Here is a 15,415-nt window from a genome sequence, read left to right on the forward strand (position 1 = left end):
GTTTTCAGTGGTTCCTAGTAATTTTGAAGGCAAATGCTTCTGTAGTTGTCACTGGCTTGGGAAATTCCCCCGAGAGTTTACCCCAAGGTGGAAAGCCCTGGCTGCCCCTGCTGGAGGGAAAGACAAGAGCTGCTCAAGATGTTCCTTCTCTGGGGCTGCTCCTCACACTGCAGCAGGACAGGGGCTTGTGGTTCCTTGGGCTGCCACAGTCCCTCGGGCTGCTGGAGCCCTGCCCAGGCACCTTGTCTCCTCCACTGAGGGCTTTTGGGTGGTGTGTTCTCTGCTAGGGAGTGTTCTGCCTGCCTGCTCGCAGCGTCACATTTCCTTGTCCCTCTTAGGACCCTTCTGGTGAAGCTCCCTCAGCTGGTTATTCCAGAACTGAGCCACCACAGGCTGGAGGCATCCAGGCAGGGGAGTGCAGGGTCCCTGCTGTGACCACCTCTCTCCCACAGGCTCCTGGAGGTGCAGGATGACTCTTTTCGATGGTGTCTACCCCTTCTACCCACAGCAGAGGAAAGCTGCTGTGTTTGACATCAGCTCCATCATAGTCATCGTGGTCTTCCTGACGCTGGCTTGCAGCTTCCTGCTCATCATTCCAGGCATCCGTGGCCGGGCGGTGAGTGACCCTGGGAATGGGTAACTGCTCCTCATGTTCTGGGTGCTGGGACCCTGCTGGGTGGTTTAGGGTGAGGCAGGAGGAGAGCCAGGGCTATTCCTGCCTGCCTGATGCCCCATCTCTCTCCCTGCAGAGGTTGTACTGGACTCTCCGTATTCTCCTCAGCCTCTTTGTGGGACTGGTGATTGTCTGTAAGTCCTGTGCAGCCCTTGGGGATGGGTCTGAGGGTGGGATCAAACCCTGGGGTAGGGTCTGTGAGCCGGGGGTCACAACCACAGCTGGTTGTGAGGTTTACCTTACCCTGCAAAGCAGTCACACAGCTTCCCAAAACAGCTTTCCCTTCCCTGGTATGGTGGCTGAGAGCACTTGGAGGTGCCTGTGGTTACTTCTGGGAGTTTTGCTGACTGTAACTCAAACAGCCCCAGCTCCATCAGGCTGCACAGCCCCATGTTCCTCCAACTGCGTGTATGACCTGACACAGGCAGGATCCAGGAACAGCCACAAAAGTGTGGATGAAATGCAAAGAGCAGGTTTATTTTCATTACCTCACCCTCCAGGGGATCCCCAAAGCAGCGCTGGGTAGAGACAAGGAGGGGACCAGCACCACGATGTTCAGTCCATGCCAAAGGATCACCAAATTTGCTGTTTTCACTCTGTTTCAGGGATTTGTGCAGGTGTAGTTCACTGATGTATTCTGATCTTTCCTGTAACAGGGCTGGATCTCAAGCTTGTTCAATAGGTGCTTCTGAGCTGTCTAAACACAGATGTTCCACTTCTCCAACACACAAGGCTAGACAGTGGTTACTGTGATCAGTGGGTTTTTCTGCACCCCAGCTACCTTGGTTGGGTGTGTTTACAATCTTTCTCACCTGTTTTCCATTATTTTCTCCCACTATGTGAGCCTCTTATGCTGCCTGGGGTTGTAGCCAGGCATATTTGGAGATTGAGAGGAGCCTTGCAGTGATGTGGAGGGAGCAGGCTGGAATAAAACACAGGCAGGGCAGAGATTGCAGTGGGGTAAAGACCTCCCAAGGAGCAAGGTCAGAGGAGACAAAGGAGAGGATTTAATTTAATAAAAAAAAAACAGGAAATCTCCTGTAATAACTGATGATGGAAACCAGGCAGTGAGATTTCCAACTCAGACAGGACAACAGGATGGGTAAGGCAAGTTGTACTAAGGGGACAGAAGATGCCAGGTGGCAAGAGAAACCAGCCCTGACCCTAAATCCCTCCTGCTGTGAAGGACAAGATGGATTACAGGACTGCTCAGGGAGGGATGAAGAAGGAGAGGGGTAATAATAACCTAAAAGATTCTGTTCTGATTTGACCAGGCACTAGAAGTAGCTAGCCAGACTGGGACTAGGTGCATGGACCAACCCAGCATGTGGTTCCCACCCCGGGCATGTCCAGGTTCTGGGAGATACCACCAGAGCCACCTGAGAACCTGGTGCTAGGCTGGAGGTGGCAGAGGGGTGGAGGCCAGGACTGACTCCACAGCCATACCCAGTTCAGCCCTGCAGAGCCATCCAGCACTACTCTGTGACAAGGCTGCAGTTGGGCTGTGCTTGGGCACATGGGAAGAACAAATTGTTCTGAAGCCAGCGTCAAAGTTTCTGTCTGGCAGCAGCAGGCCACACTCACCCTGCAGCCAAAAAACATTCCTGTGGAGCTCCCACTGCATCAATGCACTCACAAGTTGATTCAGCAACTGAACATTTTCTCAGGAAGGTTTTGTTCAGCCTCACATCAAATCGTCAGCCTTACTTTCCCTGTTGGAAAATAAAGCCCACTGCAAAGTGGAAGTGCTTCAGAAAAGGATGCTTTGTTCCAAAAAACGTATACCAGAAAAGCTTCAAGTTTTTCTTTTTTTTTTCCCAGCTGGAATGATTGCCCACGCTGTGGCTGTGTGATGACACTTCCACCCCTCTCCACAGCCTCCTTTTGACAATGACTTTTACTGTTCACTAGTAGTGCAATTTAGGGAGCTGAATGTGTGAAATGAGACTCACCCCTGTTCCTGTGGCTGACAAACAAGCTCATCTCTGAACCCTGTCCCTGGGTGGTGTGGTTCTTGCCATGGTGGGGAGCTTGCAGGGAAGTTCTGGAGAGGATGTCCAAGGAGAAATCAGGTCATGATGTTCATCTCTGGGGATCTGAGCTCCGCTGCTCCCAGATCCAGGGAGTGGATGCTTAGCAAGGGGAGGACCTGAGTTCTGCAGGGTGTGGGAGCTGGTTGGGGCATGTCCTGGTGGCTGAGTCAGCATTCCTGCCCTCTTAACACTCCCTTCCCCTACCGTGGTGGGAATGTTGCCACTCACACATGATTCTCCCCTTAAGCACAGCAAAGTCTGAAACCAGACCTGCTTTAACCCTGGCTTTATTTTTCCTGGCAGTTGTCCAGTTCACAGGGGACTGGGAGACTGGCTGGGTGCAGGCAAACACCTCCTACAAGTCCTTCAGCCATGTGCAGGTGAACGTGGACATTGGGCTGCACATCGGCCTGGCAGGGGTGAACGTCACGCTCAGGGGTGAGTCTGATGTCTCCATCTGGAACTCTGGAGTGCCTGTGGCCCCAGGATGTCTACAGCTGCTCTGTAGGGGTCCTCGGTCTGTCTGGAGGCTCCTGGGACCCTGCCATGCCCATGCTTCTGGCTGGCATTGCCCAGGTGATGGCACAGCAGGACCTCAGCTCATCCCTCCTGCAGGAAACCCAGTGAACCAGATCAACGAGACCATCAACTACAACGAGCACTTTCCCTGGAACTTTGGAGCAGATTATGACCACAGCTACAGCCAGGGGCTGGAGAAGGGGCTGCCCAGCCCCATCCTCTACGTGGCAGAGAAGTTCAGCACGCAGAGCCCGTGCGCTGTGCACAGGCAGTACCGCATCGCCGGCCATTATGCCTCAGCCATGCTCTGGTGAGCCCTCCTGTCCTGGTGAGCCCTCCTGTCCTGCTGCAGGTACGGGAGATGCAGGGATGTGAAGAGCTTGGCTACCTTTCCCCTAGGCTTTTGGGATGGGTGGGATTGCATCCTGCCAGGAGAGAAGCTGTGTGCATGGAGGGGTCCCTGCAAGGTGCTGTGGACGCTTTAGGATGATCAGAGAAGAAGTCATGGATCTCCCTGCTGGACAAATCCAGAGGGCTGGGCACAGGAGAGAGGAAAGTGGTGCAAGTCCTTGCTACGATGCGTTGATGATGGCAGAAGTCCATCCCCATGGATGGAGTTGAAGCTGCTGTCCTTGGTGGCCCAGAGAGGCCCATGGACACATGAAGAACTCTCCCAACCTTACCTGTGAGTGGATTTTGTATCTAAGATTGGGGTCAGGTGAGGAAAAGATGCTGCTGTTGTTGTTGTGGAGTTGACCTTGACTGCTTCACAAGGTCAGAGATGTGTCATTGCCCACTAGGGCTGGGGAGAGCTGGTCCCCAGCTGGCAGGAGATGGTCCTTTCCACCACATGTTGGCCATCAAGAACCATTGCAGTGCTGTTCTCCCTGCTTGGTGTTTGACAGAAGGGACACAGAAACTAGGGAAGAAGCCAGGCAATGCCATGGAACCAGGGCTACTGGTCCACAGCTGAGGCCTTCCTCTGTAGCCCAACTCTTCAGCAAGTGCAGAACAAATGACCTTTGCCTGGTCCTGCATTTATCTCAGTTGTGGGTGCTGCTCTCAGGGTCCGTGCTGCCCCATATGTGGAATGGCAGGTAAGTGGGATGGTCCAGATATGGTGAGTGGGCTGCCACAGCCTCCTTGAGGCTGGTACTGTCTGTGGGCTGAACTACAGGAGGAGGAAATCTGTGTTTCTGCCTTCTGGATGTAGCTGTGTGAGCCTTGCACATGTGCTAGCTCAGCATGGGGATTAGGGATCATTCCTGCCTGCCCACAGAGCTTCTCCACCTTGTACAGTGCACTTGGAGCCCAGATTCTTCCTTCCACATGGAAATCCTCACACAGAGCATCCTAATCCATGGCACTTGCACCACTCATCTCTTGGTCTTCTCTTTTCTCCAGGGTAGCCTTTTGCACATGGATCATCTCCAACATTCTCTTTTCCATGCCCGTCCTCGTTTATGGAGGATACATGTTCCTGGTCACAGCAGCCTTCATGATCTTCTCACTGCTCTCATTTTCCACTGTGAGGAGCTCCCCGATGTGCCTGATCCAGATTGGGACCAGGACCCTTCATGTAGCCTATGGGGGTTCTTTCTGGCTCATGCTAGCAGTTGGTAAGAACACTCAGAGTTCCTCAGGTCACATCACTGCGTCCCTCTGTATGTACAAGACTCCCAGTGCTTCCTTCTCAAGTGGGAAGTGCAGCTCCCCAGAGCCCCAGCCTGTGCCTTGGCAAAGCAGATCCTGGCAGAGATGTGGAGAGGGATAGGAAAAGGGAAAACATCTTCCTCATCTCAAGGGCAATAGAGGCATTTATAGTTCCTGAGGTGCAAAGACATTGGGATCACTTTCCTGGGTTTTCAGACTTCTGCCTGGGTTACAAGGATGCTCAGAACAGCTCATACAATAGAAGGCCATCTTCCATAACCAAAGGCATTGTCCTCTGGCAGGGGACAATCCAAGGAGAGCTGTGGGGTGAGGACACTGCTGGAGTGACAGGAACCTAATTGAAAACATGTTTGTTTCCAGGCCTGCTCTGTTTTGTGGTCGGAATCACCATTGTGGCAATGCACCACCTCAATTTGGACCTGCTGAAAACTTTCTTTGATCTCCATCAGGACAAAGCAGAGGAGGAGTACCAGGAAATGCCTGAGGTGTTCATCAACCCCCAATTCATGAACAGGAGCCTGTCTCCTTCTCAGCCCTCTGAAATCAACAGCATCTAGAAGAAACTCCTCACTCTCTCCCTGAAGACAGACCCAAAAGGGCAGACCAAATTCTTGATGTCCCCAGAGATGCATTTCCCCATCCAACTGCCTTTGGAGTCCGCACTGGGATAGGTCCTTGCTGGGAAGTACTTTCACAGACTGTGTTTCCCTGACAGTGCCCTCTGGAAGGGGCAGGCTGTGCGGGCAGGCTGCCATCAGAGCAGCTCACAGCTCTGGAGACTTGAGCTGCACACTCACCTGGGGATCCCTGTCCCAGGAGGAATGCCCTTCCTGCTCCGTGCCCTGCCCCATGGTCCAGTGCAGGCATTCTCCAATGGTCTGTTCCCACTGAAACTGAGAAACAGCTCCTGGGTGACATTTCTCCCTGGGAGCACCTGCCTATCCAAAAGCCTGGGATTAAACCTGCTCATTTCTTTCCCAAACATGACATTTTGTGGTTTATGCGTATCCAGGAAAGTCAGGCATGGATCCAACTTCTGCAGGCTCAATGCTGCAGGTGCTGGAACAAAAAAATCTGCTCCACACGAAATCAATGTACCGTGGAGTTTGGTGTGGGGGATGTGCTGATGTGATTTTTTTTTTTTCACCTTCATATTCGGCCTTTATTAAAAACTTGTAGCCTAGTGTGAACCAAAATGATGCAATGGGAAAGGGAGTGAAGAATGAAATTATCCCTGTGCAGCTGGAGCACACGTAGACTGGCTGGGCAGCAGGGGAGGGAGGGTAATCTGTGCCTCTGCCTCACTCAGGTGCGACCCCACCTGCAGAGCTGCCTCCAGAGAAGGACATGGAGCTGTTGGAGTGAGTCCAAAAGAGGTCCTAGAGATGTTCTGAGGGCTGCAGCCCCTCTGCTCTGGAGCCAGAGAGAGAGGGAGAGCTGGGAGTGTTCACCTGGAGGAGAGGAGGTGCCAGGGAGACCTTCCAGAGAATAAAGGGGACTCCAAGAAATCAGGAGAGGGACTTGGGACAAGGGCCCATGTGACAGAATGAAGAGGAATAACTTCTGGCTGCCAGAGGACAGGGTTAGATGGGATACTGGGGAAGAATTCACCCCTATGAGAGTAGTGAGACCCTGGCACAGGCTGCCCAGACAAGCTGTGGCTGCCCCATCCCTGGAGTGTTCCAGGACAGCCTGGATAGGGCTTGGAGCAGCCTGGGATACTGAAGGGGTCTCTGCCCGTGGTGGGGGGTGGAACAAGATGAACCTTCAGGTCCCTTCCACCCCAAACTATTCTGGGATTCTATAACTAAATGCTGGAAATCTGGGCACCTTCATTCCAATTAATTGTAAGGTACATAATTTCAATTTCTTTCTGAGATCCTTGTTGGCAAGTTACTTATTTCTGTCAGATAATACTTGTGTGTCACTAATGTGGTTTGTTCTGTGCGGGAATTATTTTCAATAAAGTTTTACTAAAACCCCTCTCCTTTGAAACACTGTGGACATTTAGGGGGCTGGTTTCTTAAGAAGGGGTCATGGGGCACAGCTGAAGGTCACTTCTGGCAAGCCTCCAGCAGTAGCATCCTTCCCATGGGGCTAAATGTTTAACTGTTTAAATGTTTAATGGCATGTTTCAAGGTTACCCACTAATAAACCTTTGTCATGAAGAGCTGTGAGAATGTAGGAAAGCCTCAAAAGGATTTTAACTAGCTTAGTGCTGGGGCTAAAGCTGTAAGATTAAACCAGCAACACTCCCTTAGGAAAAGGAGGAGCCTTCCTTGGGAATTTCGTGCATCCAGACACATGAGGTTTGAAGGCACTGAGGGGAAGATGGTACAGCAAAAGACAAGTTATTGGGGCTGGTGACACAGGAGGCTGGGGGGTTTCCCAGCTTTTTTGCCATCACATCTGGCTCTCTCCAGCTTCATCTCCTGCTTAGGGCATGATTCTTGCCCAAGAGCATCCTCACCAGAAGGAAAACTTTGTCCTCTTGTAGCAGCTATATAGGAGCATGAACCCAAATAAACACAACTGTAAGAGCTAAGGTTGGGCAGCCCCTGCATTGTGCTTCTACAGCTCCCACGTCCTCCCTCCAGTGCAGCTCCCAGCTCAGTTTCCTGGCTGGATTGAGATGTTGTTGGACAGCAAGAAGTAAAATGATCACCCATAAATCTGTGGCTCTTGGTCCAGGTGGACTCTGGCCCCCCAGTACCCGGGGAATCTGGCATCCAACTGGAATCAGTGCCAGCAATGGAACAAGCACTGTGAGCATCTCAGGGAGCACAGCCTAGGGCTCTGCAAGGACCGTGGTTCCCTGCCCTGGTGGCACTCACTGCAACCACCATGGCACCTGGCAGACAGCCACTGCCCTGCTCCCCAGGCACAAACACACGGGAAAGGTTTATGATGCCTGAGTTTCAGTTGACTAAACCAAAGGGATTTGTTGCACCTTGGATCCAGTCCAGCTGTATGCTGAAGCATCTCCTGATAGGTGTCATTGGGCTGGCTGAGATCTCCCAAGCCAAAGGAGTTCAGCTTCAAACCCTGTTGGGTCCTCTAGGTTCTCAGTGAAGACTCTTCCCACGGGAATGGGATGGGGAAGGATGCCATGGCTGAGCTCCTCCTCCCCTGGCCTGTGGTGTTTCTTCTGCAAAGCTCCCTGCAGGGCTGGAAGGAGCTCCCACCAAACCTCCCACATACTCAGGGGCACACCAGGAACTAAAGTTCTCCCATATTCTGCCTGCTTGTTTGCTGGGGATGTTCAAATACCTTATTTAGGGTGCACTGCCCTGCGCTGGCTGACCATGGTCAGGTGCCCCATTCAGGACCACAAAAGGGCTCTGCCTTTTCTTTACCCCTTCCCTGTGGCTGCCACGTCGCAGTAACAGTCCTCAGAGGAACACCTCTATCAACAAGCAAGCGAAAGGGCAAGTCAAAGTTATTTTATTGAGATAAAGAGGAAAATAAGTGAGCACAAAACAGAAAGAAATGGTTGTGAAATCCTCAGAGTGATAAAGGGGTGCAAAGCTGAAGTGTGCACCCTCCCTGCCTGTGTGGGGCGAGAGCCCAGCTGGCTGCCAGCAGCCAGGAGTGGGTGGGTGGGTGGCTGCCCTGGGTGTGCAGAATGGCAGTGTCTCTTGCCCCTGACACGAGTATTTCCACAGCTGAGCAGGAAGAACCCAGAGTGGATGTGCTGCTTACCCCTCCCCAGTTGGTCATAGCTGATCTCCAAGGCACTGTTGCACCTCCTTTCCCACCTCTTCTTCCCTCCCTCCTGGTCTGGTACCTCCAGCATCCTAGTAAATTGTGTTCCTCTTTGCCATCCTGCTCTTCACCTCAAACTAAGGGGAGTGTTGGGTACAGGGCACCCTGGAGAGCACAGCTCCATCTGTACTTCCTGACTGCTGATGGGAAGAGCATCCAAGGGCAGGAGGACTTTTTGAGGGTCTTCAGTGTGAGGGGGCTGTTGTGGTCTCTACTCCCCTGGTTCATATCTATGAGTCTGCAGTTGCTTGCTTTCTCCCCAGTTTGTTCTGATTTATCTCTGTATCCTGGGGAGGACTCAGGGTTCGTTGGGATGGATCGGGGGGAAGGGCAGGAAAAGAGAGGAAAAAAAGTAAACTGTTGTATTTGAGACACTCTTTCAGATCTGGATATTCTCATCACTTGGTTCTTGTTGTATTACTTCCCACCTGGGCTCCTGATGGGTTTGGTGAATTCAGGAGCAGCTTTCTCCAGGCCTTGCCTGCCTGCCCTGTGCCTCAGAGCTGGGTGGCTGTCACCTGGCAGAGCTCGCCGAGGGGGACCATAAACCCATCCTGTGCAGAGCAGCTGGGCTCAGCTGGCAGGCAGGACTTGTCCCACGCCTCCTCTTTGCTGCTCTTGTCCAGGCTAAAGATGAGCTTCAGCTTCTCTGGCTGCACAAAGTTGAGGATGATGATGGCCAGCCCCAGGAGCAGGCACAGCAGCCCTGGAATGCACAGAGGTACACAGTGACACCACTGCAGGAGTCCTGCTGGGTCCCAGCTCCATCCAGCTGCACTCCAGGGACATGTGCCATCACCCCGCAGGTCAGGCAGAGGTGCTGATTTCTCTGTCCCCATCTCGATTCTAGCATCACTTTGGGCTCCCCAGTACAAAAGAGAGGTTGATGAACTGGGGTAGAGAGTCAGGGCTGGAGCCCACTATGCACAGGGAAAGGCTGGAGGACCTGGGCTTGTTTAGCCTGAAAAAGAGGAGTATCCAGGGGGAAAATTATTACCATCCGCTACTGGAAAAGGGCTGGTCTCCCTGGAGGTGATGTTGTAACATGGAAAATTCTGGTTTGATCAAAGGAAACAATTGCTGCTGGGAAGTGGAGCAGGTCCTGAAAGGCAGGGGGACTCTCTATCCAGCAGGTAACTTCAAACATTCAAATCTCTTGACTGCTCACCTCTTTTTCTCCCCAACCTTGATAATTCTGATCTAAAATCTTCTAACCTAAAACTAGCATTTTATGTGACCAGCCATGGACAAAGAAGGGATTAGGAGCTGTCGGGGCATCATCTCTGTAGGGATGGAGAAGAAAAACCCCAGAAACAAGCTGAGCACTCACCTGTCACTAATGTCATCCAAAAGGATTCACCATAGTCTGTTTTCATGGAAACTGAGCCGAACTGGATGGGGCACTCCAGGCTGCTTCTCACGGTGGAGAAGAAGAGCAGTGAGAAGAGGATCAGACTGGCAGTGAGCAGAAGCATGTGGCCACCATAGAGCAGGATGGACATGGAGAAGAGCAGGATGGAAAAGAGCCATGTGCAAAAGGCCAGCCTGCAAAAGGACCACAAAACTGAGCAGAAAACATCAGGCTTGGAGTATCTGCTCAGGGTGTCCTCTCCTTATCCCGATGGAGGGATAAAGCCTGGGCAACCTCGTCTAGCTGGCCTTGCTTCCGCAGATTGCTGGACAGGCTGATCTAAAGAATCCCTTACAACCCAAACAACTGTGCAATGACATGAGTGGTGGAGCTGTGGGACAGATTCCACAGGAGTAGAGAGAGACCTTCACTCCTGGGAATGTTCAGTATATTGAATTTCCTGAAGCCCCCAGGCACCTTGGCATGGCTTTGGCATCAGCCCTGCTCTGGGTGTGGGACTGGAGTAGAAATCGCTGGAGGCTCCTGTGAGAGACTGAAGTATTAAATGTTTGATAGCTCGAACATTTGGCCATTTGCAGAGGCAGCAGGTGCTTTGCTGGGGCTAAGTTCTCCCCTACCAGGGGGGAAGGAGGGGTTTTGGGTGTGTGGTGGCAAGCCCTCTGATGTGCATAAGACTGAGGACCCACCCTAGAATCTCTGTGTTTTGAGCCAGATGAGGGAGAAGCCTGATAAGAAGCAGACCCTGGAGAGGCAGGGTCATGTCTTAGAAGGGGTCATAAACCATCAAAAACCCCCAAAACACCCCGAGACTCTGAGCCCTTCTACCACAGAAATGCACCTGATCCGCAGCGCCGCAACAGATCCGGAGTGCTGGGAAGTGTCAAAGTTCCCCTCTGCAGGGAAGGTGCCTGGGTGTTCCCACCTGAACCTGAACCAACACTGAACTCAGTTTTGTGGGACCCCCACCTCTGAGAAGACCAGAAGAGGATCAATGGGACAGTGTCTGGTTCCATGGGTGGTTGTATCTTTTTACTTAATTTGTCCCTCACTCCCTCACCTCCCCCTTTCCTTTTCTATTTCTTTCTATCTTTGTGTACGCTGTATTTACTGTCCCATAAAATCCAGAGTATTGACTTCAGCATTTAGTCTCTTTTGCACCTTAAATCTGGGCAGAGGATCTCTCTAATAATCAGATTGTAACAGTCCCTCCAAAGTAACTTTTTTTCTTGTGATTGTCCTCAACTGGTCACCCCCAGGCAGCTCCCACGTGTTCAGAGGGACAATGGCATCAAGGGACACCTTTGTTTGGAGAACTGCACCATTAGCTATGCCCACACCTGATTCAGCACCTGGAGTGCACCCAGCTGCCAGCCCTACCCTGTGCTTGGGGTTTGGATTTAGCTCCCTGGGGAGGTGAGACTAGCAAGTTTTTCTGACTCTGGGAAAAAAAAAAAAAGAAAACAAAAACAAAAAATGAGTTTTCATGAAAATTTCTGGCTTGAAATACAGGAATTTTTGGGTGGACGTAATTATTTTTCCTGAAAATAAAAAAGGAGATGGATACAGGGACCTGGAATCTACATTCATGGCAGAATTGCAAGGCTCTCTCTTCCCTACAGTGCCTTTCCCACCACCTCTGAGACTCATGGGGGTGCTGAAACTCCACAGTCACAACACACACAAGGGATCTAAGTTTCATATGAAGAGATGAGCTCTGAGCACCCTCCTGATGGTCCCTCCTGCTCCCCTGGGGTGGGTCTGTGCCCACGTGGACGTGCAAGAGAAGACATTTCACAGTGGATCTTAACTAGGACTCTTTGGGTCCCTGGGAGAGATCTTGAACCATGAGTCCCACAGTTGCATTTGTTTTCCCTTCAATGAATTTTTCTCAGACTGCAGTTTTGTACATCAAGGCAGAGGACATGTAAGAGCAGTCTGGGGACATGGATAAAAGATGCTCTGATGTCTGGAGACCCTCTGCTCTGGAGCCAGGCTGGGAGAGCTGGGGGTGTTCAGAGAGGAGAGAAGGCTCCAGGGAGACCTCACAGCCCTTTCCAGTGCCTGGAGGGGCTCCAAGAGAGCTGGAGAGGAACTTCAAACAAGGATTTGGAGGGACAGGATGAGGAGGAATAACTTCTGACTGCCAGAGGGCAGGGTTAAGTGGGATATTGGGAAGGAATTGCTCCTGTGAGGGTGAGGAGGCCCTGGCACAGGTTGCCCAGAGAAGCTGTGGCTGCCCCATCCCTGAAAGTGTTCCAGGCCAGGTTGGACAGCACTTGGAGCAATCTGGGATAGTGGAAGTTGTCCCTGCCCAGGGTGGGAGGTTAGAGCAACAAAAATTTTAAGATCCAGTCCAACCCAAACCACCCCATAATTCCACAATTCTATGAATCTATGACAGACCCAGGAAGCATGAGAACCCCAGATTCTGCAGAGACCCAAGGCTTTGGCACGGCCTTACAGTGACAAGGGTGGCTCCATAAGGCTCCCTCTGCTGTCCCTGGTTCTTCCCACCTCCCCACTACGTGGGACAGGGCTGACCTCTGGCTGTAACTCACCACAGGGTGAGTGCCATGTAGTGGCCGGCGATGCGGTACTGCCTGTGCACAGCGCACGGGCTCTGCGTGCTGAACTTCTCTGCCACGTAGAGGATGGGGCTGGGCAGCCCCTTCTCCAGCCCCTGGCTGTAGCTGTGGTCGTAATCTGCTCCAAAGTTCCAGGGAAAGTGCTCGTTGTAGTTGATGGTCTCGTTGATCTGGTTCACTGGGTTTCCTGCCAGGTGATGAAGACTAAGGACCTTTCTCAGCACTGGAGGCAGCTCTAAAGCTTCCTGGTGTGGGGCCAGTATCCAGGTGCATGGCTGCCAAACCTGCACCTAGTCCCCTCCTGTTGGGATATGCACTCACCCCTGAGCGTGACGTTCACCCCTGCCAGGCCGATGTGCAGCCCAATGTCCACGTTCACCTGCACATGGCTGAAGGACTTGTAGGAGGTGTTTGCCTGCACCCAGCCAGTCTCCCAGTCTCTGGTGAATTGTACAGCTGTGAAGACTTCAGGGGTTAGTTACAGCCTGGCAGCAAGATTTCTGGTGCTGGAAGCACCTGACAGGATGGTCACCATGGTCTGAGTATCACCTACCTCATCCCAAGGTCAGGACTGGGCTGTCAGCCCCAAGGGGCAGAAGTCCTGTATGTCAACATCAACCCCCACCCGTGACCCTGAAAGCCCCACTTGGGCTGGTTTCTCCCCAGCCCCAGTGCAGATCCTACACTGGTGGCAGTGGGGCTGACGTTTGGGCACTGTCTGGACACTGCTTTTCACCTAAGCCCCTGCCCATTTGCCTGAATTCCGTGGAACTTGGTGGTGGGCTTTTGGTGACTGCCCTGGATTTGACCACCAGTCTTCACACTGGAGGCAGATGGGTGCCTTCCATTTGCTGGAACCACCTCCCAGACACAAGACATGTGTCCATCTTCCCCATTAACTCATCCTAAGGGCTGGACTTGGCCTTTGACTGATCTATTCACCCTCCCCCACCTTTCCCCTCCATTTCTTGGGCATCCATGCGTTTCCCCCCAGGACCCCAGTACTCACTGAGGATCACTGCTCCCATGAAAAGTCCCAACACCCACCGGAGGAACCAGAAGAGTCTCTGTGAGGGGTGAGCAGAGTGGAGGGAGAGGTGTCAGCCAGATTTCACCATGGGGACTTCAGCACCAAGCACGTAATTTAGAAACATGCTGAGGAATAGACCTGTGCCCTCCCTGGGGAGTCATCCCATGTGTTTTGTGGGTGGGTGGCCTGGGGTATACCTGTGGCTGGGGCATCCCTGCTGTGGTGTGGGGGGAGACAGCAGGAAGATTGAGACAGAGGAAGAAGATCAAAAGAACCCATTTGAGAAAGTTGTGACATCCCTTTTCTTGGGAAGGAGGGTGGAGACATTCCCTCTAACAGTCTTCAGCTGCAGTTTCCACACTTATCCAAACCTCATGTGTTTAGATGTGTTGACAGCTGGCCACAGCTGTAGGAAAAAGGAGTGGCCAGGCATTTGTAGAGTGACAGAAGCCCCTCAACCAGCCCTGCTGCAAGACCAGGCACACAACAAGCACCTGATGTGGCTCACAGCAGGGTCTGTGGGCCACACAGAGCCCGGTGAGCAGTGCTGGGACATGCCCGGTACACACCTCCTTCTTTTATTGATGTTTCTGGGAAGGTGGGGTGAAATCTTTGAGCCTCACCCTGCTATTCCACTCTGGTGAAATCATTTAGGCTTGTTCACAGAGCAACCCAGCCAAGATCAGATCTAGCTTCCTCAGCAATCTGGGGTGGTGGAGTTTGGTGTCTCTGGGATGAGTGTTCATGGAGCTCAGCCCCATGGCTCTCTAAAGATCCCAGAGCCCCGGCCATGAGCCTGTGGGCAGGTTTGCTTCCCAAGTCCATTATGGAGGCTGGGAAGGAGGAGGAGCATGGAATGCACAGGCAGAGACCAGAGGTCTGAACTGCTCCTACCCCTCCACTTACCCCCCTGCCCGGGATCCCTGGCAGGATGATGATGAACGTGACCAAGATGGAGAGGAATATGGTGACAATAACAGCCCGGGTAGTGTCAAATGGGAAGCAGGCATTGGGTCCAGGGTAGAAGGGGTAGGAGCCATCCCACAGTGTCATCTTGCTGCCTGGAAGGATTCAAAATTGGCACCCAGAGAGACAGTGGTGAGAAAAATCATCTCCACGCATCCACTCCAACCAGCCTTCTCCACAGAACTATCTCCTGCCCCCTTGCCAGCACTCTGCTTGTCCCTGGCATGGCTGTGTGTGCATCCCAGTGGCCGTGGACACAGAAATCCCACACCGGGCATGCACTCAGGTATCTCCCACGGGAGATACCCTTCATCTTCCCAACGTACAGCCCACAGCAAAGATGGGTTAGAGCCACCAGGGTACCTGCTGCAATACTCGGGTCGTCCCCAAAGAGAGACAGGAAGACATGCAAACAAACACCCCGGGGCCACTCACTCCCTTTCTCTGTTTTCCATCCCCGAAGTCTTCCCTGTGCTCCCGACCTCCCTAGTTCAGCTCTTTATCCAACAGCCTGGCCCCGGTGTGGTGCCCGCTGCGCTTGGGGCTCTGGGTGAATCACTGCACAAACACAGGCTGAGCCCTATCGGGCTGCTCCTCGATGAGCCCCGGCGAAGTTAACTCCTCATGGTCCAAGGAAACGGGAATAACCCGGAGGGCACAGAAGAGCTGTCTGTCCCTGGCAGCGGTGTGCCAAGCACTCAGGTGCCAGCTGGGGATAACGCTGGGACGCTGCCTGGGAGACGAGATGCTGTTTTTACCACAGCACTTGACCAACTCACTTTGCTGCTGCGAAAGAGC

At 52.6% G+C, this 15,415-nt stretch overlaps 2 protein-coding genes across 2 annotated transcripts; one reads left to right on the top strand and one right to left on the bottom strand.

Moving 5' to 3' along the window:
* The first annotated feature begins 469 nt into the window (after nucleotides 1–469).
* DUOXA2 (dual oxidase maturation factor 2) lies at nucleotides 470–5,456 on the top strand. The gene is made up of 6 exons (XM_062501520.1): nucleotides 470–616; nucleotides 750–807; nucleotides 3,010–3,144; nucleotides 3,322–3,535; nucleotides 4,630–4,844; nucleotides 5,260–5,456. The coding sequence occupies exons 1-6, from the start codon at nucleotides 470–472 to the stop codon at nucleotides 5,454–5,456; spliced, it is 966 nt and encodes a 321-aa protein (XP_062357504.1).
* Nucleotides 5,457–9,161: 3,705 nt separating this feature from the next.
* Nucleotides 9,162–14,704, bottom strand: DUOXA1 (dual oxidase maturation factor 1). Its single transcript, XM_062501506.1, has 6 exons — nucleotides 14,558–14,704; nucleotides 13,631–13,688; nucleotides 12,943–13,077; nucleotides 12,595–12,808; nucleotides 9,995–10,209; nucleotides 9,162–9,370 (listed from the first exon to the last, which is right to left on the bottom strand). Exons 1-6 carry the CDS (start codon nucleotides 14,702–14,704, stop codon nucleotides 9,162–9,164), a joined length of 978 nt encoding a protein of 325 aa, XP_062357490.1.
* Between the last annotated feature and the right edge of the window lie 711 nt (nucleotides 14,705–15,415).

Source organism: Cinclus cinclus, chromosome 13 (assembly GCF_963662255.1).
Source record: "Cinclus cinclus chromosome 13, bCinCin1.1, whole genome shotgun sequence".
NCBI classification, from domain to species: domain Eukaryota; kingdom Metazoa; phylum Chordata; class Aves; order Passeriformes; family Cinclidae; genus Cinclus; species Cinclus cinclus.